The 25521-nt window shown below is 37.5% G+C and overlaps 1 protein-coding gene across 2 annotated transcripts in view; it reads left to right on the top strand.

Annotated features, from left to right (window-relative positions):
• The window catches only part of wnk4b (WNK lysine deficient protein kinase 4b), a 73130-nt gene that overhangs the window by 9605 nt on the left and 38004 nt on the right, over nucleotides 1-25521 (top strand). For both annotated transcript variants that reach the window (XM_065252739.2, XM_065252738.2), the window contains exons 2-4: nucleotides 16033-16205; nucleotides 16319-16539; nucleotides 17802-17959. In XM_065252739.2, the coding sequence (XP_065108811.1) occupies nucleotides 16033-16205; nucleotides 16319-16539; nucleotides 17802-17959 (552 nt within the window). The remainder of the gene's footprint in view (nucleotides 1-16032; nucleotides 16206-16318; nucleotides 16540-17801; nucleotides 17960-25521) is intronic.

Here is a 25521-nt window from a genome sequence, read left to right as displayed (position 1 = left end):
TCCATACAAGAGTTCACAGAGACTGTTGCCCTGTTAATGGTGTTAATTTTCTCTGAGCCGGTCCATGATTGTGACATAACATTTTATCAGGTAACCTGGCCCTAAATGACACATAAATCAAAAATGATTACCTGCTGTTCACCAGAATATTGTGCATTGTAAAATACCTTATCACAAGTCAGAAAGCTGCATGTGTTGCCTTTATGTTTTCTAGGTTGGTTTCCCAGACAGGGTTTAGGTTAATCAAGGACCAGCCCTTATTTATATCAGGTCATTTTTTACAAACATACCTTACAAAAAACACTGCATGTGTGCATCTTAAGACAAAACAAAGGCACTGATATGTTTAAATTAAACAGAAACCACTCCCTTAGGTATAAGTTTATTACTTGGCTAAACAAGACTGAAAAAGTTTTATGGGCCTTTAGCATTTGGCCACTACACTATTTAGTGTTGTTTAGGTTTTTCTTCCTGTTTAAAAAAAATGTGATAATTTCCAGTGTCCTCTATTGGGAACATTTGCTAGATATCATGTGTCAGTGAGGAGTCAGCAGGACTAGTTACACTAACAGGTGAATGTGGGATATTTATAAACACACAAATGATGTAAGACTTTATCACATGTAGATCTGTTTGTGTTGGAAGGTGACCAACGATATCATTACACCTTAGTTCCTGTATAGTGCATATTTAAGGCTCGCTTGAAATGCAAGCTTTGTTATTTTCTGCTTTTTTGTCTGCAAGATTATGTTCCAGTCAAGTCACTTTTCTTTGTTTCCAAAGCTTTTGTCATAACTTTTGTTACAGAAAGTAACTCTGTGTACTTTCAAGTTTATGTGTCTATTGAAATGACAACATCTGATGTCTTTAAGCATAAAAATGATGGATTTTCTTATTTTTAATCCTATGACCTCATGGTCCACAAGCGTCATTGCTGTCTGAGTTTCTTGTGTCATTACAATGAATAGGTACAAGGTAGAAATGAATAATTTGATCAACGTCAACTTGTACAGGTCTGCACCTGTTGATTGTAATAGGTTCAAGTTGATGTTAACAAAGTAGATATTACCCCTCATTGAACAGAGATTCACTGTATGGCTGAATGCTAAATTTAAAAACCTACTAGGGCTCTTAAACTGCTTACAGTTTTAATGAACAAGCCCTCATTAGGTAGAGCAGAATTGTCTACGGGACAGTTTGTGGTTCAACACTTCTTTTTAATAAGACGATAACGGGTAATGAATGTATTAATGCACTATCCTTGGGAAGTTCTTTTCATAAAGACTCATAAAGATAATTACTGCATAATTTCACTTTAATGGTGGATGTTACCAAAGTTAAACTGACTAAGGTCTATCCTCCCAAATTACAGGATGTGATGCATCTAGTCTAATGTTTAACCAGTGTTATTATTCTTATAATCCTAGATGGAATATTAATTCCTAAAATGCTTTTCCACTTGATAAAATGGCCTTAAGTCCTTCTCCCAAATAACCCCTTTGTAGTTAAATGTGCTCTGATTTATAGGGATGCGACGATAAATGGCAATATACACCAATAATACCTTGCCATGATAACTATTCTGAATCGCACAGCCGATATTATGCACAGCTATTCATGTACTACGGTTTTTGAGTCCTTATCGATCTGAAATTACTGTTAGTTTGAGTCGTTTTTACTGTAACATGCATTTGAAAAAGCAACACTCGTTACACATAATCATTATACATATTCTTTATTATCGTAAAAAAAACTTGAAAAGGTTTGATGAACAGCGATATAAGTATATCCTTAAGCTTAAGCCATATTCTGAGATGCGTGTTTAATGCTTCTTCTTCTACGGCCCATATTGAGTTTCTGCACAAGAGCGCTCTCTAGATCAGTGGTTCTCAATCTTTTTCAGCGTGCGTTCCCCCTTGTATACGGTGCATTCCTTGGCGGCCCCCCAAAGAAAATTAATGACAATTTTGTTCTAAAACATAAAATTTTAATTATACAAAACATATTTAAGTATACAAAGTAGTGCTGTTGGTTAGTAGCCTTATTTTTTTATTTTAGGTTTAATTACACAGAATTTATGAAAAACTAATGTATTTTATAAAATATCATAAAACTGGGGCCCCCCTGGCACCATCTTGCGGCCCCCACCCTTACAGAAAAGTCTTTAAAAGAAAAGAGTTTAAACAGTTCAGACGATAAATCGTAAATTTGTAATCTTCATATCTTACAACGTGGATAATTTGGGTGAATTTGTGCAATGTGAAAGTACAAAATGTACATAAATCAGTTCCTCCAGAAAAACGTGATTATGCGATTGCATGATTCAATGCATAATCAGCCAATGTCTGCATATTTAGGTGGGGGTCGCATTTTTTAAATACACCGCACTTTCGCCGCATAAATTGCGGATTTCTGCTCGCAAAATATGCAGGGCTTGCAGGATTTCATAATCTTCTTATTTTTTTAGCAAAAAGTCTTATATATCTTATCAGAAAGTAAAAAAGTTTTTGCGTTTACTTCACACAAGCGCAGCCATGTCCCCTGTTGTCATGGTAACATTAGGAAGTGACGTAATTACGCGACGTGAACATCAATGAAAAGCTGCAAAAGCCGCAAACAGTTTTTGCAAGTTCACGCAGTTTTTGCAAGGTCCCGCAAAGTCAAAGCATAAAATTGCATAAATATCCTGCATATTTCGTCACATTTTTTTAAGAAATCATGCCGCAAAATCAAGGATTTTTGCCCACAACAATCACAAAAAAACGTAGCGTTTTTCTGGAAGGACTGATAAATAAAAAAGCAGTAATGAAACACCACCCCAAACCCAACGTCACCCAACGAAAGCAGATCGTACAAAATTGTACAAGTGAGATTGTATAAAGTAACAAATTAGTCCCTTCGTGAAATAGTTAAAGGGAACATATCATGAAAATCTGACTTTTTGCATGTTTAAGTGCTTTGGGTCCCCAGTGCTTCTATCAACCTAGAAAACGTGGAAAAAAATCTACCTAGTAACTTAGTTTTGGTAAACCATTCTCTGCAAGCATGTGAAAAATTGAAATTAGGCTCCCCCCGTGATGTCAGAAGCAGATAATATCGCCCCTTGATCTGCAACATCCAACCACAACACTGCCATTTAGTGCAGAGATCAGCTCATTTGCATTTTAAAGGACACATCCAAAACGGCACATTTCTGCTCACACCTACAAAGTGCCAATTTTATCATGCTATAATAAATTATCTACATGGTATTTTGAGCTAAAACTTTACATATGTACTCTGGAGACACCAAAGATTTATTTGACATCTTAAAAAAGTCTTGTGAAATGTCCCCTTTAACATTTGCCATTGACATTGAATCCTGTTACTCTGTCATGTGACCCTATGCTCAGGGTTAAGCTGTAGCATGCAGATATTAAAATTGTGGAAAAAGTGATTATGAAAGTGGTGTGTGTAAAGATACTGAGCTCATGGTCTACCGGCAGCTTTGCTGAGACAATGATCCATCTAACACTCTTAAAAATAAAGGTGCTATAAATGGTTCTTCATTGTGATGCCATAGATAGAAAAAACATTTCTTATGTTTTATAGTCTGTTAATCCTTTTCAACTACCTTGAACCTTTTGTTCAACAGAAAGCCTCTGTGGATGTTAAAGTTGTTTATGGAGCTTGACAAAGAACCATTTTTTAAGAAAATGTTTCCTAAAACGGAAAGAGATTTCGGTGGACTGTAATAGTGCAGATTTTTGCCCATAATGAGTCAAAGCTTTACGCTCAATTCCCAAGTTAACTTTCTCTCCATTAACTACAATGGCAGCATTAAATTGCAGGGTAAAAATGTTGCGCACATCCTCTCTTTATTGAAACTGTGAGTCACGGTTCCTTTCCTCTGGATAGATAGTACTATTGAAAATAATTTATAAATGAACAACAGTCATTTGTCATAGTAGATTTATGTCTGCTGTGGGCCATGCAGGTGGTGATGCTCGTCCAAACTCATTTTTTACAGAATATGCACACAGGGTGACAGTATTAATGCTTCTCATTTACTTTGAATGTAAATGAAATGAGCGTTGCTGAACTGAATTGTGGATCCGTCTGCTCCGTTATACTCACAGCAGAAGTTAAACATTTCTCTACTTTTAAAGAGCTAACGCAGGTGTCAGCCAATCAGATTGCTGTATGCAGATGTTAGCAAATTATGTTTATGCAAGACTGGAGAACAGGGGAGCATAAAATAGAGGAAAGATGAATCACTAGCACATTAATCAAGCACTCACTAGCACAACCAAAACGGCATTGACCCGGCTGTCAAAACAAAAGCCGCCTTCTTTTGTGTTGTGGTCCATTGTGATTGGCAAGAAAAAAGCAATGCTAAACAGATGACTTCAAGAGATCTAGTTACATTTAGTAATATTTTGACTTTTCTTCTTCCACAAAACTTGCTATGACTTATGCCATGTCACTTCTGTATTACTATATAAATATTCTGCGGTTCGATTGTGTGCAAGATCGATGGTAGTCTGATTTTACAAGAGTAGTTTACGAGGTGGCTAATTCGTATGAACCCATGAATTGCCGTGAGGTTGCGTTGGCTGCTCTGCACTATTTAATCCACAGGAACATTGTCACAATAAAATCTTTGCTCTTGCTTTTGTGTCAGGTGAAAATTAGTTTGACATCTTTTATATACCCACCGCCCCTCATCACAGTAAAGAGATATTGAAATAGTAAATCCTTCTATGACTTGTGGAAAATAATAAACCCTTATGGTCCTGCCAGTAGTTTTTACAACCTGCTGAGCAAAATGATGTCTTCAAACACTTCCAAGTTCTTATTCCCATGGCATACAGTTAATAAAAATGAATCATTCAGTTTTCTCTAAAGATGCATTTGTCTGCCTTTAAATGATATGCAGAAGTCTTTGATAATCCTGTGCTTGTGCACTGCCAGGGGCTCCAGTCAAATCGTATAATAGGGAACATCTAGGCGTGTTGGATCTGCCAAATCTAGGAGCTTTATGAGCAAGATTCTGGTTTAATGAGACATTCCACACAGCCAGAAGACAGCCTCCAATTCCTCGGGGTGTAGACACTTTTCCATAAAAGAGAAAAGGGTCACATCAGGCCCTCGAGCACAAATAACTTACTATCACTTACAAACTCAGAACCGTATAAGGGAATAGAAACAACAAAACACACATAAAACACTTTTTTGTCATGTTTATATCTTAAAAAAACATCCATAAAACGATACAATTTTGTCTTAGAAGTAAAAATGTGTGCATTGTTGGAGAGTAGAGATTTTTTATATATTTTTCTTAAATCTGCAGCGAATGAAATTTCTTGTTTTGCTCTTTCAAAATTTTGTGAGTTTAAGATTTAATTTTGGATATATTCTCTGACAACAAGTCCTTAAATTTTACTACTCACATAAAGTTTTTTTGATTTAAGGATGTTTTATATTCCCACTACCGTTTTTCAATATTTTATGTTCTTAGCTCAACTTAGACAAATTAATCTTTTTTCAATGTGTGCACTTTTAATCTTTGCACAGCGCCTCATGAATGTGTTAGCATTTAGCCTAGCCCCATTCATTCCTTATGATCCAAACAGGGATGAATTTAGAAGCCACCAAACACTTCCATGTTTTCCCTATTTAAAGACGGTTACATGAGTAGTTACACGAGTAAGTATGTGGTGACACAAAAGAAAACTTTTGTTTGGAGCCATAGGGATGAATGGGGCTAGGCTAAATGCTAACACAATCACGAAGCGCTGTACAAAGATTAAGTGCCGCATTGAAAAAAGATAGGTATGTATTAATTTATTTAAGTTGAGTAAAATATAGTAAAAAAATGAAAATCAGTGGTGTTTTCCTTTAATTCTTTCCCCGCCAGCATTTTTTTTTTTAAGTTGCCAACCAGCGCCAGCATTTTTCATGATTTTCACAAAAGTTTAATGCCTGCCAGAAAATGTTCTTTTTTTAAATAAATAAACAAACTATTTATCAAACAGGCCCTCTGCTTTCAAAAAAAACCTGTTCATCCTACCTTCATTAGTTCTCTTTTTATCACCTCTCAAATAAAAAATAAAAATTTTGAGCAAAAAGCTGAGATAATTCCATTTTTGTGAAGGACTTTTGATAGAGATCAGTGCCCGGTTGCATGAAACTCCTTAAGTGAGGGTTTCCCTGAGGGAGAAAAAATCCCTGAGGTAAGGGATTTATTTAAGAGCGTTGCAACAAAGGTCTTAACTGTCACCCTTACCTAAGTGTTGATACTAAGTATTTTACGATAGTCTCTGCCAAAACACGGCAGCGGAGAAGCAGTTGCTACGGTTACAAAATCTCACAGCGTAAACAAATCAACGCACGCAGCTCAACAGACGGCGAATTTGTGTACAATGAAACATCGCAAATAACAGACTGTAAAGTGCCACATGCATAAATACTCAAAGTAATTCAAACTGGAAACACTTTATTTTGACTGACGATCAAACCGCCATTCTTCTGATAAATGCGCATCACTTTTCTCTAGGGATTATTTCGATTGTTAGAAATGCGCGTTTGTGCTTCATTTTCTTAAAAAAAACCATAAAATCAGCCATCGCGTGTGACGTTAAGGGACCTGTTTTAGTCCCTTAAGTTTTTAAGGGAAAATGGGACTTAAGGATTTTGTAGCAACGCATAGCAGAACTTAAGGTAATACTTTAGCATTCAAGGGTAAATACTTATTGACAGCCTTAAGGTTCACTTAAGGGTTTTTCTTGCAACCCATTTTTTATTAAGGGTACCCTTAACCTTATATTTAAGGGATTTCTTAGCTTAAGGACTTTCATGCAACCGGGCACAGATGCAGAGCGATCTTACGGAGTTCTTTCTTTTTCACGTGAGGCGTATGGAAGTTGTGGAATATAAGCCGTAAATTCTCGAGTAAATACTTCATAGTATTTTATATAAACAAGAAAAAAGATTAAGAAAGCAAAGCACACATCTAGTTTATAACTTTACTTTTATAAACATCTAGTTTATAAAGTTTGCTTTACTTTATTTACTATATAAATTCAAAGTGGGTAAAATGAATCGTATAGGCTTATTTTGTATTTATTTATTTTAGCGATTTGTATTAATTTTTTATTTCATCGAGTTTCATGTTTCATATCGTCTTTACTCTTGTAATTCGTCTCTGTTTTCTGACCAATGAATGATGTCACAGACATGAATTAAATCTGTTTTATCAGTTTAATAGCGTCAAGTAAGATTCTCAGGCTGGGTAAAAACACCAGCATTGTAAAAATCAGCAGATTTTCCACACTTCATTGCCACCTTGTCAAGTTGAACTCTATGATCAGTTGTTTATGACCGCCTGAGATTATTTGTGTGTTTTTTTGGCAATCCATAAATCTTAGGGTTGTAACAGCCTGGAGAAAGAGGAAGCGTCCAGTGAGGTATTTGGCTTGTGAGTTTGACCTGCCTGTTACGTAATACAGATATCATCTATCATTCTTCTGGCTTCCTTAAATATTCCTGTCTGACAGAAGATATAATGCCAGAGAGTAAAGCATGATGGGACTTTGCCATTAAAGAGGAGTGGAAAGATCTGTATATAAGTTACACTGACATTTATGGCTGAAGTGTGCCATTTCTGTTGCACCAACATGGATTAAAAGCTTTTCAATCAATAACATGTACCTTGTCACTGTTGGCCACTCAAATGCATGTGCAGTACTGTTGTAACATAATTGGTAAGGTTCAGTTAAAGTTAATCATATTTTTTTAGATTTATGACAAATATGAGAAAATGGAAAGGTTTTAGAGATTAGGATTACATTTTGGAGGGGAGCACGTAGATTATCTCTCTCTTTTCCTCAAACCCTGAAATTATGACAGAAGCATTCACTATTCAGAGGCGGCTTATATTCATTGATGCTGCTCTTGTAGTAAATGCCTATAGTATGTGCTTGTCAGGACCTCCAGTTAAAAAAACAGCTGCATAAATCATGTTGGTTGTGCCACGTATTTAGGCTTGGGTGACCTCTGGATTGTATTGAGATCTTGTGATCCATTTGGCATGTTATTAAATGAATATTACACTTTCATAAAAAAAAATCCTGATAATTTACTCACCCCCATATCATCAAACATGTTTATATCTTTATTTTTTTTAGTCAAGATGCAATTAAGTTTTTTGAGGAAACATATCTAGATTTTTCTCAATACAATAGACCTTATTGGACCTTAACAGTTTCAATGCAGTTTAAAATTGCAGTTTCAATGCAGCTTCAAAGGTATAAGGGTCTTATCTAGCTAAACGATTGTCATTGTCACCCAAAAAAAAGTATAACAATGTGCTTTTAAACCACAACTTCTTGTCTTGCACTAGCCTTGTGCCATGCCATGGTGACCATAATCACGTCACGTCATTATTACATAATCACGTCAAAATGTCATGCGGTACATTTGTGAAACGCACCCTTGCAGGCCATGTTAAATAATAAACTGACACAAAGACATTAATTAGTATCATTTCACATATAACAATTTTGTAACGGTCCTCTTTCTCCACACTTGTAAACACTGGAGTGTAGTTTCGCATATGGCATGCATGACCTTTTAACATGATTACGTAATACGTAAGGCACACGCAAGATGAGAAGTTTTGGTTGTGATTTTATTTTTTGGGGGCAAAAATGACAATTGTTTTTCTAGATAAGACCCTTATTCCTCTGTTGGCATTGTTTAGAGCCCTTTGAAGCTGCGTTGAAACTGCAATTTTAAACTATTGAGGTCTAATAAAGTATTATATTGAGAAAAATACTGGAATGTTTTCCATTTCTTCTTGACGAAACAAATAAAGACATAAACATCTTGGATGAGATAGGGTAAGTAAATTATTGAATTATTTTCCTGAAAGTGGAATATTCCTATAACACACTTAAACCCATTGACCTGTGGACTATGTGAATTGGCCCTTAGAAATATATGGATTACCATGGATATCTTTGGACGTTCTTGGCAGCATAAGCAGCCACGTCTGCCGAAATATCATAACCACCATCTCAGATACCCGAGAGGAACCAGAGAAGTTTCCAGTAGTCCATCATAACCTTGACATAAATTTGTGATCTTGTCACCTATTAGCAGCTACTGTGTTTCAGACCACAGACAAGGTTCTTGTTGCAAGACCCGTGGCATGTAGTCAACAACCAAACACTTGAGTTGAATGATGATTAACTATCTCCAAAGAATCGCTTATAGCTGCATTAAGGACTGTCAGAGAAAATGGTTAAAAATGCTCCCTATTGCTGTCACTGGGGTGGTCAGTGGTCACCTATCGAAAAAAACTAAAAAGTGCATATACATATTGGTACCTAAATGTTACATATAAGGACTATTTTCAAATGTACTACGCAGTGACAGCAGAAAACTAGATGACAGTTTGTCTCAGTTTTACTATCTAAAGTAAATCTCATGACATTAAGTATTATTTATTTCATCAAGATAAATGTTATATTCATATCCTGACTCCTGATAGTAAATCTAATCTCAGAACAGCAGGGGCTACAAACACACGTTAGGTAACAGTGGCATTCAGAGTCAAATGTTTACTGAAGTGTGAGCTAAGAATACACAGCCCAATGTTTATGTGAAGTCTGATGACCCATAAGTATTTGTATGGACATGGTATCCGTTGTTGGATATTAATGTACAGATTTATTAACATAGCAGTGACTTCTCTACTATCACCCTACTATCACCCATATCATAAGCTCATTTGGATGTATTTTAATTTAGCTTGAAACATTTCTCAAGCTTAGTTAAAAATTTGTAATTTTCCAGGTTTGTTTCTGTACAAAGCATGTGTTTTTCAGGAGACAAATGTGTGAAAGCAGAACAAAGTCTGGGTTTGCTCTCCATTTTATCAACTGATATTATTCTTTCTTATGAGCTTTTGAGCTATGACATTTAAACTTTAAATGAACGTTAAATGTTTGTGTGCCTGTTTCAGGGTTCCCACGAGTTTTTAAAATCCTTGAAAGTTTGAGAATCTGGGGGGTATTCAAGGCCTTGGGAAGTTTTTGAAAATGTACATATATAAATACAGGTCATTGAAAGTACTCGAATCTATTTTATGCAAGAAGTTTTCTTATTATAAATCCATATTATTCCCTGTGTAGTGTAGGATATAATACAAAATCTAGACTTTTTAAGCACACGTGCTAAACTGTTCACTTTAAATGCTTATATCTTCTGTATGCGAATGTTGATTTCATACCAAAATGCTTTTTTGCATAGTTGTGTTTGACATATGAAAATGTCTCGGGTTACGTATGTGTTGTTCTCTGAGAAGGGAACGAGACGCTGCGTCTCCCTTCCCATACTTCCTGCGTCCCTGTAAATCCGTCTTTGGCAATATTTCAGATAGCGATATACTTCCTGGCTCCCGCGTCACCCTGTCTTTTTCGTTAAACCTCACCATTGGTTGAATTTGATATATACTGACGCACTTTCCCTTGGGGCGTCCCCAAAGTGTCACTGCAGTGACGCAGCGTGAGTTCCCTCGAAAGGGAACAGTAACAATGTATCTTAAAAGGTACCACAATGTAACCTTGCTCTCAATTGAAATGTGTCCCCACATTTAGTTCTTGAATTTGAGGGTATTGGACCTGGAAAGTCCTTGAAAGGTCCTTGAATTTGAAGTTAACTAAGGTATGGGAACCCTGCTGTTTTTTAATCCATGATGATGCCCTTAAAGTCTCAGAATATGTGTGAGTAAATGCTGCTTGTCCAAACAATGACCGCATCTGCTTATGTTCAAATTCCTGCACATGTCTGGAATTCCTAGAAGGATTTCAATTTTTCCACTTTTTCTAAATCCTCATTCTCTCAAGTTTCGAATGAATAATATATTTCTTTGGAGCTTTGACAATGCTTATCTTTTTTCACTAATGTAAATGTGTTATTGCTAGTAGTAGTTAAAACTATAATTGATATTTTCTTATAAGTTTTTCTATGAAAGAAGCACTGATGCCATTTAAATATCATATTGTGTTGCACCTCTTAAATATGACCATGTCTTGGAGCAGAGACTGCAGGTTCCTGATAAAGAGCAGATTTTTGTATCCCACACAGACACACACTTAAGCACTAATATATCACATCCTTCATTTATTGTCGGTTTATGAGCTGAGCTATAAGTGCACACTACATGTTTATGATCTGCACTGTAAGTGCACACTACACTCGTGTGCTGTTTCCATGTCTGGAATAGATTACAGGTCCACTTTGACGTCACAGCCACTCTCAGAAACTTCCCATCACTGTTACGGGTTATGCTTTTCCATGCCATCGTCCAGTACATGGACAAAACAAATCTCTTTGTTTTCCATTTATTGCAACAATGCAGTAAAGTACAAAACAAAGCAATGCATGGTTTGTTCTCAGATCTTTACTGGTTGCATAGGCCTTGTGTTGCGTATGTCTTTAGGTTCCATGGACGTTTGAAAAAGCATTCATTTATCATTTCATAGATGCTATAGATGCTTATAGTAAAAGGCTCAGTTTTCTCCTGCCTAAAAAATGTGTTTCTGAGTGGCTCTCCATTAACACTCAGCTTGGTGGTAAATGGTGAATTGGCAGTCAATGTACAGCTCCAGTAGGATGTAGTACACCATCCACCAATATTGGAGCTCCTGTCTGTGAGTTTTTACTGTGAGAGAAAACAGCTTTAACCACTCCATCCTAAAAAGACGCCAATTCAGTCTGATGGATACAATGTAGTGTTTTGAGGGGATAAGAGGATTTTTTCCATGAAAGCACATCCGTGTGAATAGCATTTACTTTCTGCTACTGTTTTGTGACTGTCAGCATTTTTAATATACGATTAGTTACTTATTTGGTTAGATGCAGCTGATAATTAGGAAGTCTTTCTGCAAGAACTTTTTTACCTACGTCCAGTGTTTTGTCACTGAAAAAGACTCAGAAAAAAGGTGCTACTAAATGCCATAGAAGAACCATTTGTGGTTTCCCAAAAGAAAACTATGGCTGCGTCCGAAAACTGTAAATTGCTGCCTTCCGCAGCAGCTTTCCAAGGCAGGAAGGCATTAAAGTCATGTTCGATTCCAATGTTAGGTTTACTTCCTGACTCCTGAGATCTTGTCCCACAATTCTCTGTGTGTGTGTGCATGGGAAATGTGATTGGTCGAGCCTGGTCAAGTTCGATAAAATAAAATAAAGGCCAAGAAAGGGTCTGGAGCACAAATTTAGGGTAAATAAATGTTTATTTTCACCTTTTATTTTCTAGTTGCATTTCTAGCGAGAAATTAGTATTGTAGTTTTCAAATATGTGATTATATTTCACATTTTCACAACACGCTGCCTTTGAAGTGCGTCCGAAAAGCGTTTTTCTGAGCTGCCTTCATGCCTCCGAAGACATTGCCTCATGAGGCAGCGAGGCAACAAGTCACTGCCTAAGTTTTCGGATGCAGCCTATATCTTTCTTACCTTTTTATAGTTTTAGAAAGTTTTTACAATTAAAATAAATCCTTTATTGAAACAGATAAGTTCTTCAGATGTTAAAGGTTCTTTATAGAACCATCCAGCCAGCAATGTTTCTTCTGTGACATCATGCAGAACCTTTGTTTTAAGGGTGTAAGGGGAAGTTGTGGGTGATGAGAATAAGCAACTGAGCAGAGAGAGTGACTTTCACCCAGGCATTTGTCCAGGCCTCTGAAACAGCGTCATCCGACGTGACAGCATTCCTCAACAACATTCCTCAACAGCTCTGGATTACACATATGATATGGGATCTCCTGCTTGATTCGCTAGTACTACTAGTATTACTCTGGCAACAGCACTCTCAACACATTCACACTTTTTTTTCATTCTCCACTTTTGCCAGGTCATCCAAACCTGTCAAAATCTCCTTCAACTGCCTGAGTTACATAACCAGCTGTCAATGCATCGCATTCATGGTGAAAATGTTATTGCTCAGAAGTTGCTCTTTCATAAATGTTGACTCATTGATTTTTCTGAAATCTCATTGATGAAATGAAAATAGATATTCATTCATACTTGGAGAGTACAGAGCTATAAAATGTACAGTATGGGAATAGCATTGCTCTGATGATCTGTTTTTGATCATTCTTTAGGTATTCATGAATATCAATCATCTGACCTTTTACGTTATTCCAGTTGCCTGCCGCCAACTTGAGTACCTAGAGAGTACCATGAGGCTACTGACAAGCATTGGCTAGCTTACTACAATTTACAGATTTCTTATCTTTTACTGTCTATGATATTTACGGATACGGGGAATAGCTACGAAAGACAACATTTCACACCTCAACTGTCATGAAAAGAAACGCTACTTTAAAAATATATATCTTAAAAGGCACGACACAACATGAAACTTTGCTTGAAGTATCACCTGGATCTGTACACATGAACGCGAGCATTGAGAACATTGTTTGTGTACACAGAGTTTACTAAAAAGAAAGGTTTTGAACAACTGACTTTGGCTGTTATGGTGTCCGCTCGCCATCTTTGCCAGACATAAAGAATCGATTTCCGAACGCGAATGAATGAATCTCATATGAGGTTTCTAGAAGGTCGAAATTGTTTTTCACTTGCAACAAAACAACAAATTATCTAACTATGCTGTAGGAGCTATCCATCTTTACTCTCCTCCCTCCTTACGTCGCATTCGGAGATCGATACATCTTGACTAGCAAGATGGCGGCGAGCAGACGCCAAAACAACCAAAGTCAGCTGTTCAAAACCTTCTATTTAGTAAACTCTGTGTTCACAAAGAATGTTCTCAATGCTCAAGTTCATGTGTAGAGACACAGGTGATTCATCGAGCAAAGTATCATGTTCTGTCGAGCCTTTTTAGTGTTGTAAAAATAGCGTTTTTTTGATGCTTACAACATATTGAAGGCATAGCTTCTAGTTCTTTTGCGACCACTTCAGATACTCAAAATGGCGGAAGACAAGTTTGTGATGAGAGACGTCAGCTGATATTCATGAATAGACTATTTCATCGGACGCATGTGCGTTGTCACGGTTACGCGTCTGGTCAGAACTTTAATTCTGTTTCTGTTTGTTTAATGGTTAGATGCTAAAATGAACTCTGGAACAAATACCTCGTCAAAAATAACGTTTTGCTTTCCTAAAGACACGGAGACGGCAATCTTGGATCACCGCTATGTGAAGGGAGGTTTGTTAGCCTGTTTGTAGTTCACTTTTTATACATTATAGTACACATTTTACACAGCAACGTTAGTTCAGTGTCGTTTTTTTATACGCTTTAGCTATGAAATATGGACTAAGGTAATCTACTTGTTGTTTATTTTGCTTGTTATCCGAAGTAAACTACTCTTAAAGGACTTCGTTGTTATTGATTCTTAGCAGAGTTTACTGGAAGTTACGTGTGTTTCACGAAAGCCGTTTGTTAAGTTGTTACTGCTGAAACCGTCTATACTGGCAAATCATTGTAACACAAAAATCTCATTTTGACCTGCATATTGTGTGTTGAAGAAAAAAAAAATTGTGACTTACTTTAAAAAAAACATTAGGTCTGAACTCAAACTTTTGTATGTCAGTGACCATTTTAAAATTGTTATGCAATTTTAGTTTATTTTAGACCAGTACACATAATTCACACATGATTTCATTCTGGACAGTCAGTTCTCTGTTACGTGTTGTGTATTTTTCATGTGAAGCTGTTACAACCCTGAGTATGATGCAGTCACCGGTCTGGTTGACCTGTCACCTGTCTCAGGGGCCAAAAGAGGCCTTGGGTTTGTTGGCACCATCTGGCTCTGGTTTTGACATAATGCCATGCATTGAACACATCGGGCTCTGTATCGAGCCAGGTGTGGAAAGCAAACATGTTCAAGGGTGGCATATGTGTTTTTGACCAACAAATTCTGTCAACTTTCTCATCCGTTGGCTGAAAAGTATGCGGTTTAGCCTTCAAAGCAGCAAATCAAAGCAATGCAAAAAGAAGAGACTTTCAGTTATTCCATGTGCGTATGAGATGTTTTTATTTTTAACAAAAATTGGGTGCCAGCCTGAGGATTTAGCACATTTTGGGTTGTCCTATACATCTAATGCTTTTAAAATACATAATAGCTGTTAACATGATTCACTTCAAAAGCCTTTAATTCTTAATTAAAACGACATTTTTTGTAGTTGTTGGGTGTTGCTGTTCTTAATGTGTGAGATTTTGGGTGTGTTAGTATGGATTACTAACTGAGATATGTCCCAGTGGATGCTTTGTTTGTACAGTGAGAAAGCACACAATGTCTTATCACTGACATTCGGGGTGTTGCAACAAACACCTTTGGTCTTGTGTCAAGGTGGAAGTGTCAATTAGCTAAAACATTTTTTTTTTTGAGTTAATTTTTTTTTATTGCCACTCTAACCTTAACCTATTTCACATGTTTTTTGACCCACCAGTTCTTCTTTTTACTAGTATAGTTGGATATGCTCTCATAACTAAACCATAACAGCCGTAGTTGGTAAAGGAACAACTTTATTTTTTCAAATCAATCATAAAATCCCAACCCCATACCCAATAACCTACCTCCAAAAATAGAGAAATGTTATGGGTTTGTAAAATAGTTGTTAACCCTTAACTCTCGAACTAAGCCAAGTGTTTCTGGACTAAAAAGTAGTGCTGGGCAAAGATTAATTGCGATTAATCACATACAAAATACAAATGTTTTTACATAATATATGTGTGTGTGTGTGTGTGTGTGTGTGTGTGTTTGTGTGTGCTGTGTGTAATTATTATGTATATTTAACCACACACACATACATATATTCATTTCAGAATTTTTATTTACGTTTATATATCATATAAAATATATAAAAATATAAATAAATATATATATACTTATCTATATATGTTTAAATGCTCATACACAATTACTTAAATTCACCCCTGTTTTCAAGTCACAAAGTGTACACCATATGCCCAGTCATGCACAAGCATGAAGTACTAACCCATACATTTTTCTTTCGCAGACCCGACGGCTGACAAAAGTGGAGCGACAGCGTTTCAGTGAAGAGGTGGATATGCTAAAGTGTCTTCAGCATCCAAACATCGTCCGTTTCTATGACTCCTGGAAATCCACAATGAAAGGCCACAAATGCATCATCCTGGTGACAGAGCTCATGACCTCAGGGACCCTGAAGACGTAAGTTCGCTTCTCTCACGGGCTGGTAAAAAAGTGCTTGTGTATGGTCATTATGGCATCAGTGCAAAAAGCTCATGAAGGTAAATGAGTTTCCTGTTTGTGTTTGCTTGTAGGTACCTAAAGAGGTTCAAAGAGATGAAGCTAAAGCTGTTGCAGCGCTGGAGTCATCAGATCCTCAAGGGTCTTCACTTTCTGCACACACGAACACCTCCCATAATCCACAGAGACCTCAAGTGTGACAACATCTTCATCACGGGTCCCACCGGATCTGTCAAGATCGGTGATTTGGGTCTGGCCACGCTCAAGAGTGCCTCATTTGCCAAAAGTGTCATTGGTGAGATGAAACCTTTACAATCAGATTTACATTTCAAACTGTGTTTATGCCACAACACGTGCTTGACACAGATTTCTCTCCTCACCTGTGAACAGGGTGTATTTACTTAAGATATCATGTTAGCTTACTGTTGGGTCAACCCATCTTAAAATCTGACCTGCTTAAACCTAGGATTAGGTTCACTGACATGAATAAGTAACGTGTGACCTGACACAACAGTAACACATCTACTTACTGTACCCAACAAAGCTCATATCTGACTTAAAGGCGGTTTACAAGAGTATTTATTATCTGAAGTGTTTTCAAACCTTTAGCCTTGAAAGCAGCCTTTAAAATGCTCATTTAATAGCCGGCCACTTGTTAGATCAGATCTTGTCAGAGAATATCAGAGCAGGTTGCGCTTTTATAGTTTAGGAGACTTTATTGTCTACTTAATTTTAGGTTTTTAAGAGTTTTCATTTGAGCGTGTCAATATAGACGACAAGACTTGGATTCGGCAGAATATGTTATCCCTGGGGTAGGAACCCACGACAATTTGCAACGCTTTACCACATACAGTAGCACAGATATTTTGATTTTTAAAGAATTTTATTAAAATTGCAGGAGTGCAATCTTTGTTGTTTGACATTTGTGCAAATCTGAGAAACTCTTGAAAAAACGTGAGGGTGGTTTGATTGCCTGGTCCAAACCTGAGTTTGATTTCTCACTCCTCCACCTTCCCCCACTGGTCCCTGTTCACATGTATATTGTTTGGGTCTGAACCACGGCATTCTTGCGTCATCAGGCTGCAGCCACGTACCGATGTTGCTAGGCAACAGCCAAAATGGTGCCAAAATGGGCCGAGTTGTTTTTGCATTACTTTGTTTTTTATTTGAATCTCTCAAAAAATAAATACAGAAATCCACTTGCTTCTATCTGCTGCAAATCGAACCAATTAGGCAGACACGGGTACGGTTCGTGGGTGCGCACCTGAACTTGAAAAGTGTCCAAGTTTCCCGAACCGAACTCTGATGTCAAAAGACTCGAGTGTGCACCAAAAGTGCTACTGTAAAAAGCCCCCCTAAGATTACTAGGGTGCGTTTCTTCAGTAGCAAAGTTGTTTCCATTTGCTCTCCATCTAATCTTATTGCTGTCTAAAAGAAACAATTGAGATAATAATGCCGTTTGTGATTTTTAATTACTGTAAGTTATTTAGTAACGTTAGTTACTATTTGCGTTTGCCAAATGGCTACTAACTTAGCATTTATTTTGTTTCCTATTAGGAACCCCAGAGTTTATGGCTCCTGAGATGTATGAGGAGAAGTATGATGAGGCTGTGGATGTTTATGCCTTTGGCATGTGCATCTTGGAGATGACAACGTCAGAGTATCCATACTCGGAGTGCCAAAACGCCGCGCAGATCTATCGCAAAGTGACCAGTGTAAGTCTGTCCTTACATCTATGTTACAGATATCACTGCCCTTGGCTTGGATATTAAAGTGACCTTCCACTTAAACATTTGATTTTTACCGTTTTGGAATCCATTCAGCTGGCTGTACCACTTTTAGGGGCTGTTTACACTTGGTATTAAGATGTGTTTTCATCGATCGGATCACAAGTGGACGAGAGAGACACATTACGTTTACACCTGGTATTTAAATCCGTCTCTTTTGTCCACTTTCGACCGCATCTGTCCTGAATACTGTGAGGGGGTGGTCTGTGAGACGGTGGGCGAGTCTCTCTGCTGTCATTCAAACGCGAGCGGGAGTAATTATGAGTTTATATGGACACAAACTAATATTATGTCGGAGTCCGCTGCTTGTTTAGCAAGTATACATGCTGCACAGAGTTTTGTATGTGTGTATGTTAGAGCTTTCTCTGAATTTTCAGCGCAATTTATGAAATAGGATCGCGCAACTTTCACGCTTTCAAAACGAAACTACGGAGAACACCCTCAGTAGTTTTATCAATGAAAGGCTAAAAATAGCGCTGTTCACCGTGTGTTCACGCCAGAAGTCAAAAAAAGACGTAAAACTTGTGTTTAATACCTCAGATTAGATAAATGGGCGGAGAGAAGGCGGTCGCGTGTGGCTGTTCGAACACATTCAACCACATTTGCGTTTCCGCAACTCCAAAGCGATCGATCGAAAGTGGTTTCGACAACCTCTGGATGTGGTTGAAAGTGGTAAGAAGTGGACGCGTTGTGATCCGATCGACGAAAACGCATGTTAATGCCAAGTGTACACAGCCTCTTGGTATAGCTTAGCATAATCTATTGAATCTGATTAGACCATTAGCATCACGCAAAAAATAACCAAAGAGTTTCAATTTTTTTCCTATTTAAAACTTGACTATAGCTACGTTGTGTACTAAGACGGAAAATAAAAAGTTGCGATTTTCTAGGCAGATATTGCTAGGAACTAAACTTTAATTCTGGCTTAATAATCAAGGATTTTGCTGCCGTAACATGGCTGCAGCAGGCGCAATGATATTACGCAGCGCCTTAACATTTTCCCATGCCATTGAAAGTACCAAGTGGACTACTTTCGGACAGTGCGTAATATCACTGCGCCAGCTGCAGCCATGTTACAGCAGGGAAGTGTATACGCATGTTTTCTGTGCGCACTTTTGTTTTATGAATCACACATGCACGCTTTTAAGAAATGATCGTAACATCAAACTTAGGACGTTTTTTACACAGCAGTTTATAAATGAGGTCCATGAGGCTTTAACAAAAATGGCTAGAAGACTTTCTCTCCCTCTCGCTATTTTTATCTGCCTTTAAAGACTCACTCTGCGGTTTTTCATTTCGTAGGTACGCCTTCCAATCCTGTTCTCTCACACCCACTTTATTACCCTTCTTTCATTTTAAAGCTCCATCTACCATCTCCAAGACAGTTACAAGTCCACTAATTGATGTTTGCGGATTTTATGAGAGTCCCTCTGAAATTTCTGTTCAACAAGGGGACAATTAGTGCATCTGTTATGAGCTCCATTACAGACTAATTCCATATCATCAGAGTTCTATGAATCCCAATAGCAAGATCTCTTCTCTCACCCAGAACTTCATCCCTAATCATCCTGGATCTAACCTGATGTCTAATTACAGCACAGCAATCTGTGATTGTTTCCATTACACTGCATTGCACTGTAACCACAATCTTGGGCGAGCATCAAGTTGCATGATTATAATCTCATCCACATTACGCCTCATCCCCCGGGGACTTCTGTCCGACCAATCGTTTGCTTTGACGTGAATAATATACAAAGCAAAAACCACACAGTTAAATAGTTTAAGTACAACACTAGCAGCATTGTTCAACATGGAAGCCCTACAGATTTATTATTTTAGTGGGAAACCTGCCTACTTTCCCTTTTATTTTTTTGATACTACAGAACTGTAATTTTTTTTCCTATTCATGAGGCATTTAATGGCCAGCACATGTTGAAGAAACACACAATGTGATGTTTTTAGCACTCATATAGATTCATACCATACTATCTGTTCCTTTAAAGGAATAGTCTACTCATTTTCAATATTAAACTATGTTATTACCTTAACTAAGAATTGTTGATACATCCCTCTATCATCTGTGTGTGTGCACGTAAGCGCTGGAGCGCGCTGCAACACTTCGATAGCATTTAGCTTAGCCCCTTTTCGACTCGCCTGAAAAGTCCGCTCCCCTTCTCCCTCTCATAATGGGAGAGGGAGGGTGTTACTGCGCAGAGTCGAAGTACTCCCAAAAGTGCTATTACGCCATAAAATATAGTTACCCTTGTAAATCCGCTTAGAAAAGCGCTACGTTTTATTTTGTACCACCAAACTTGCTCGTATAACTACTCGTCTTAAATAGGAAAAACGTTGATGTGTTTGGTCACTTCTAACTTTATCTCTGATTGGTACCATTGAATAAATGGGGCTAAGCTAAATGCTATCGTAGCGTCGCAGCGCGCCCCGGCGCTTACGTGCACGCACACAGATGATAGAGGGATGTATCAACTCTTCTTAGTTAAGGTAATAACATAGTTTAATATTGAAAATGAGTAGACTATTCCTTTAAAGGGGACATTTCACACAAGACTTCTTTAAAGGGACACTCCACTTCTTTTGAAAATATGCTAATTTTCCAGCTCCCCTAAAGATAAATATTTGATTTTTATCGTTTTGGGATCCATCCAGCTGATCTCTGGGTCTGGCGGTACCACTTTCAGCATAGCTTAGCATAATCCATTGAATATGATTAGACCATTAGCATCACGCTAAAAAATAAACAAAGAGTTTCAATATTTTTCTAATTCTAAAACTTGATATTACGCAGCGCCTGAAAATAGTCCCCAGCTATTGAAAGTTACCAAGGGGACTATTTTCGGGCAGTGCATAATATCACTACGCCTGCTGCAGCCATGTTACAGCAGCAAAGTCCTTGATTATTACGCCAAAATAAGAGTATAGTTCCTAGCCATATCTGCCTAGAAAATCACAACTTTTAATTTTCGGTCGGTCTTAGTACACAATGTAACTACAGAAGAGTCAAGTTTTAAATAGGACAAATATTGAACCTCTTTTGTTATTTTTGAGCGCGATGCTAATGGTCTAATCTAATCTGATTTAATGGATTATGCTAAACTATGCTAAAAGTGGTACTGTCAGACCCAGAGATTGGCTGAATGGATTCCAAAACTGTAAAAATCAAATGTTTAACTCTAGGGGAGCTAAAATAAGCATATTTTCAAAAAAAGAAGTGGAGTGTCCCTTTAAGATGCCAAATACATCTTTTGGTGTCCCCAGAGTACATATGTGAAATTCTAGCTCAAAATGACCCATTTTATTTCCAACCCAGCATTGGGTCAAAAAGGGACAAACCCAGCACCCCGTTTTAAGAGTGTACGTCGATATATCGGTTTATCCCTGTAGAAAACTGTTCTCCTCAAACCGTTTCATAGGATCTTTATTTTCACCCTACTTTAGCATCTTATTCAAGGTCATAATAGTATCCTGTCATGAATCATGATCCAGTGTTTATGTCATTACAGCCAGTCACCACATCCTTTGTTCCTGTTTTCTTTCATACTGTATGTTTGTGTTATGTCATGTATCAGATTCAGATGATAAGGAAAGGGGGAAGTAAAGGATGAATTAGAGGCAATCATTTGTGTGTCTGACATGGAAAAACAGACATGCACTTTTTATCCTGTTGTTTCTGGTGTGATTCATGTGTGACTGCTTTTGAAGTGAGCATGAAGAAATGACATGGATGGATAGAGAGGACATCTCCGTTTTCCAGAGCACTGAGTGATGACCAGAGAGAGAGGATATAAAAAGCATTTTAGTCATCATATTTGTAAGCACGCATGTAGACCTCTCGCCAACTGTATATTATACACAATGCATGCTGTATAAGTGTAAACACATTGGCCATCCCAGTCATTGGCCTAGGGGAGCAGAGAAGTTCAGTGGGGCAAAGTTGAGCTCAAGGGGTAAAAAGCCTGATCAGCCTGAGCATCGGCTGACTGTATAGTGTGTTTCAAAGACACATTCATATTCCATAGCCGTGAGCCCTTGCACTTTTCTAAGTCTATGTAAAACAACACATGTTATAATGGAGACTGACTGTGTAGGTTGAAGTGGGATCGGTTGAACTTGGCCGGTTTATAAGAGCAAGAATGCTACTGTTGTTTGTAGATGGTGGTGTGTTCTGGTTGACTGTGAATGGATTTAATGGTCTGTACAAGCATTTAACAAGCTTTTATGCCAAGGAAGAGAAAAGGAATGTTGAATTGTTCCCGGGGCTCAGGAAATACAAACAGCAATGTTTCTAAATTGTTTCCTCTCACTATCTTGTCTATAGTCGGTGGAAAAGCATTCAAGAAAGTTCCTGTGAAAAAACCCTGCCTGTGAAAACTCTGAAACTGTGAAATCTGCATAAAATCATCCTACAAAATGTAAAAAAACATTCGGTAAAAATAACCTTGATATCTTTAATATTGACTGAGTAAGGTCATTCATAGGTCAAAGATTAAAATCAATGATGAAATCAAACTTTGATTATCCAAATCTCATCATTTGATTAGCATTCAAGGCATTCAACGTTTACATTTGTCAATATGTAAACAGTGTTACAGTGTGTTCCCCGGGGACCAAACCCACCTGCTGTTAACACAATGCTCAATCTGAGCTACAGGAACTGTGCCAAAAATGTTGCAATAATAAGAAGTCTCTCTCAGGATTCTCTCCCCAATTTTTTTAGAAAAAGCAGACACAACATACACAGAAACAATAACCCCATTCACACAGACCTTTGATCCCAGAAAATACCCGTAAAATTGCTAGACAAGTGCCTGTGTGAACACAAACATGTCCCGTATATCTTCTAGGATCGTTGCCGGAAAAACCTCTGTGTGAACAAGAAGCCGAAACAATGCCGTAATGGGCGTGTCGAGTTAAAACGAGTGATAACATGCATATAAACATTCACCATCAGAAATGTTGCAAACTAGATTGAAGCAGTTATCAGGAAATGATAAATGAGATGCATAAACAATACACATGCTGTAGTGAGGACGTGCGTGTCATGGCAACACGAAGTTGGTTCAACTCTTTAAAATGAGGGATTTACAACATTCGCGACGAGAAATGTCAGCAAACTGGACTGAAGCAGATATCAGGTAAGTTAGCTCGTTACTTACTGCGTTGAAACGGAGATCATTCAGCAGCATAAAAGAATATCGCGTCACGTGCTCATTTGAGCTTATAATAAACGAAAATACCCGCGCGTCATCCCAACAAGATATATTGTTCAGCTCCTCAAAATGCGGGTTTTAAATGCATAAAAACAATCACGATGAGAAATGTCTGAAAACTGGATTAAAGCAGAGATCGGGTAGCTCTTCAAATACCCACTCAGAAGCTGAGATCATTCACCAGCATAGAACGGTGTGTAACGCGCTCCTTTATAGTCTTATCATAAACAAAAATGAACGCGAGCGGTTTCTGGAGAGAGAAATAATAAATAATATGCAAACTTCAGACGCTGCGTAGAAGAGAGGGCAGGACTTTAAACAGGTTACATGTCTTTCCGGGACCTTGCAGATGCCGGCTAATCATGTCAGTGTGAATTAACAAAAAATCCAGGATGCATTTTCCGTGTATTTTACGGAATGTCTGTGTGAAATGGGCTATACATAAACATTCCTGAAAGGCAATTTACAATCGATACAATTTCCCTCTAAAATGGTCAAAATAGTACCCCAGCTGTCACTAGGGCAGTACTTCTTCTTTATTTCTTCTTTATGCCATTCCAGCATCTATGGCTATATTCATGGCGAGAACCAGTTAATCCATACACAAGTCGATCCACACAAGTTAATCCATACACAGGTTGGGGAGGGATAATTTGGTATCTCCAATTCACCTAACTTGCATGTTTTTGGCCTGTGGGAGGAATCCGGTGTAAACCCACGCTGACACAGGGAGAACATGCAAACTTCACACAGAAAGGCCATCTGACTTAGCAGGGGCTCGAACCAGGGACCTTCTTGTTGTAAGACACTAATGCAGTACCCTAATATGGTCCTAATATACCATTAGGTACAAAGTGTAGTATCAATACCTTTGAGATACTAATATGCAATCTTTAGGTGCAAAGACGTATAGGGTACAGCCCCAGTGATAACTGCGGACCATTTTATCTGTCAGTCTATAAAGGCATTTTTCAAAAAGACATTTTAAGACTAAGGATTGCAAACAACTTTTTCCCTCCGGCCAGATGTCACCATCCATTTGTGTATATTTGTTTTCGGGCAAGTACCGCCAAGCAGACTAATTCTGTGGAAAAACAAAAGCCTCATTCAGTGAGCTTCAATATTCAGAGACTTTATTAACACTTTCTTAAACAAATAGTTTTGCTGTGTTTGTTTTTGCATTGCAGTCGGATCGTCGAGTAAAACTTTATGAGCTTCGGCCCCTACACTTAAAATTCTTCTGTTGTCATGCCACTGGTTTTTCTACGTATTATCTCGTTACTATGGCAACACAGTGTCTTATTTAGTCCTCAACCTGTCTTTCATTGTACTGCTGGCGCACATATTGGCCACGTCGTACACACTCAGGGTAAATTCAGTTTTCACTTTACCTTATAGTGATTAATATTGTTGCGTACGCACTATTCAGTAATTTAATGAAGTGACTTCTGTCCCTACACATAAAAAGATCATTTAAGGGATTTACACATTTACACATATAAATGCATTTGCCACTCCGTAAAGTTTGCAATGTGCATTAGTTTAAAGGGGGCATATCATGAAAATTACTTTTGGCAACCTTTCTCTGAAAGCATGTGAAAAAATATGAAATTGAAATTTGTGATGTCTGAAGGGGATAATACCACCCCTTAATCTGTACTATCCAACCACGACACTTTAGTCCAGAGATCAGCTCATTTGCATTTAAAAGGACACACCCAACAACGGCACATTTTTGCTCACACCTAAAAGTGGCAATTTTAACATGTTATAATAAATGATCTAAATGGTATTTTGAGCTAAAACTTCAAATACACTGCAAAAAATGATTTAAAAAAAAAAATCCTAGTATTTTTGACTTGTTTTCAGTAAAAATATCAAAAAATTCTTTAATCAAGATGCTTTTTCTTGATGAGCAAACCGACCCAAGAAGATAAGTCTAATTTTTAGACAAAAATATCAAATTTAAGTGATTTTGTGCATAAAACAAGCAAAAAAATCTGCCAATGGGTGAGCAAATTTTTCTTGAATTTTTCTTGAATTCATTGCTCAGGAAAAATTTTCAAGATTTGTTTGCTTTTTTCACTGAAAACAAGACAAAAATACTAAGAATTTTTTTCTTGAAAATTAATGACTTTTTTCCTTAGTATTTTTGTCTTGTTTTCAGTAGAAATATCTAAAAATTCTTATATCAAAATTTATTTTCTTGATGAGCAAAATGGTCTAAGAAAATAAGTCGCGTTTTTAGACAAAGAAAATGTT

Source organism: Paramisgurnus dabryanus, chromosome 3 (genome assembly GCF_030506205.2).
Source record: "Paramisgurnus dabryanus chromosome 3, PD_genome_1.1, whole genome shotgun sequence".
Lineage (NCBI taxonomy): Eukaryota > Metazoa > Chordata > Actinopteri > Cypriniformes > Cobitidae > Paramisgurnus > Paramisgurnus dabryanus.
The sequence above is the reverse complement of the archived record's forward strand: the minus strand, read 5'-3'. Positions and strand labels throughout refer to the sequence as shown.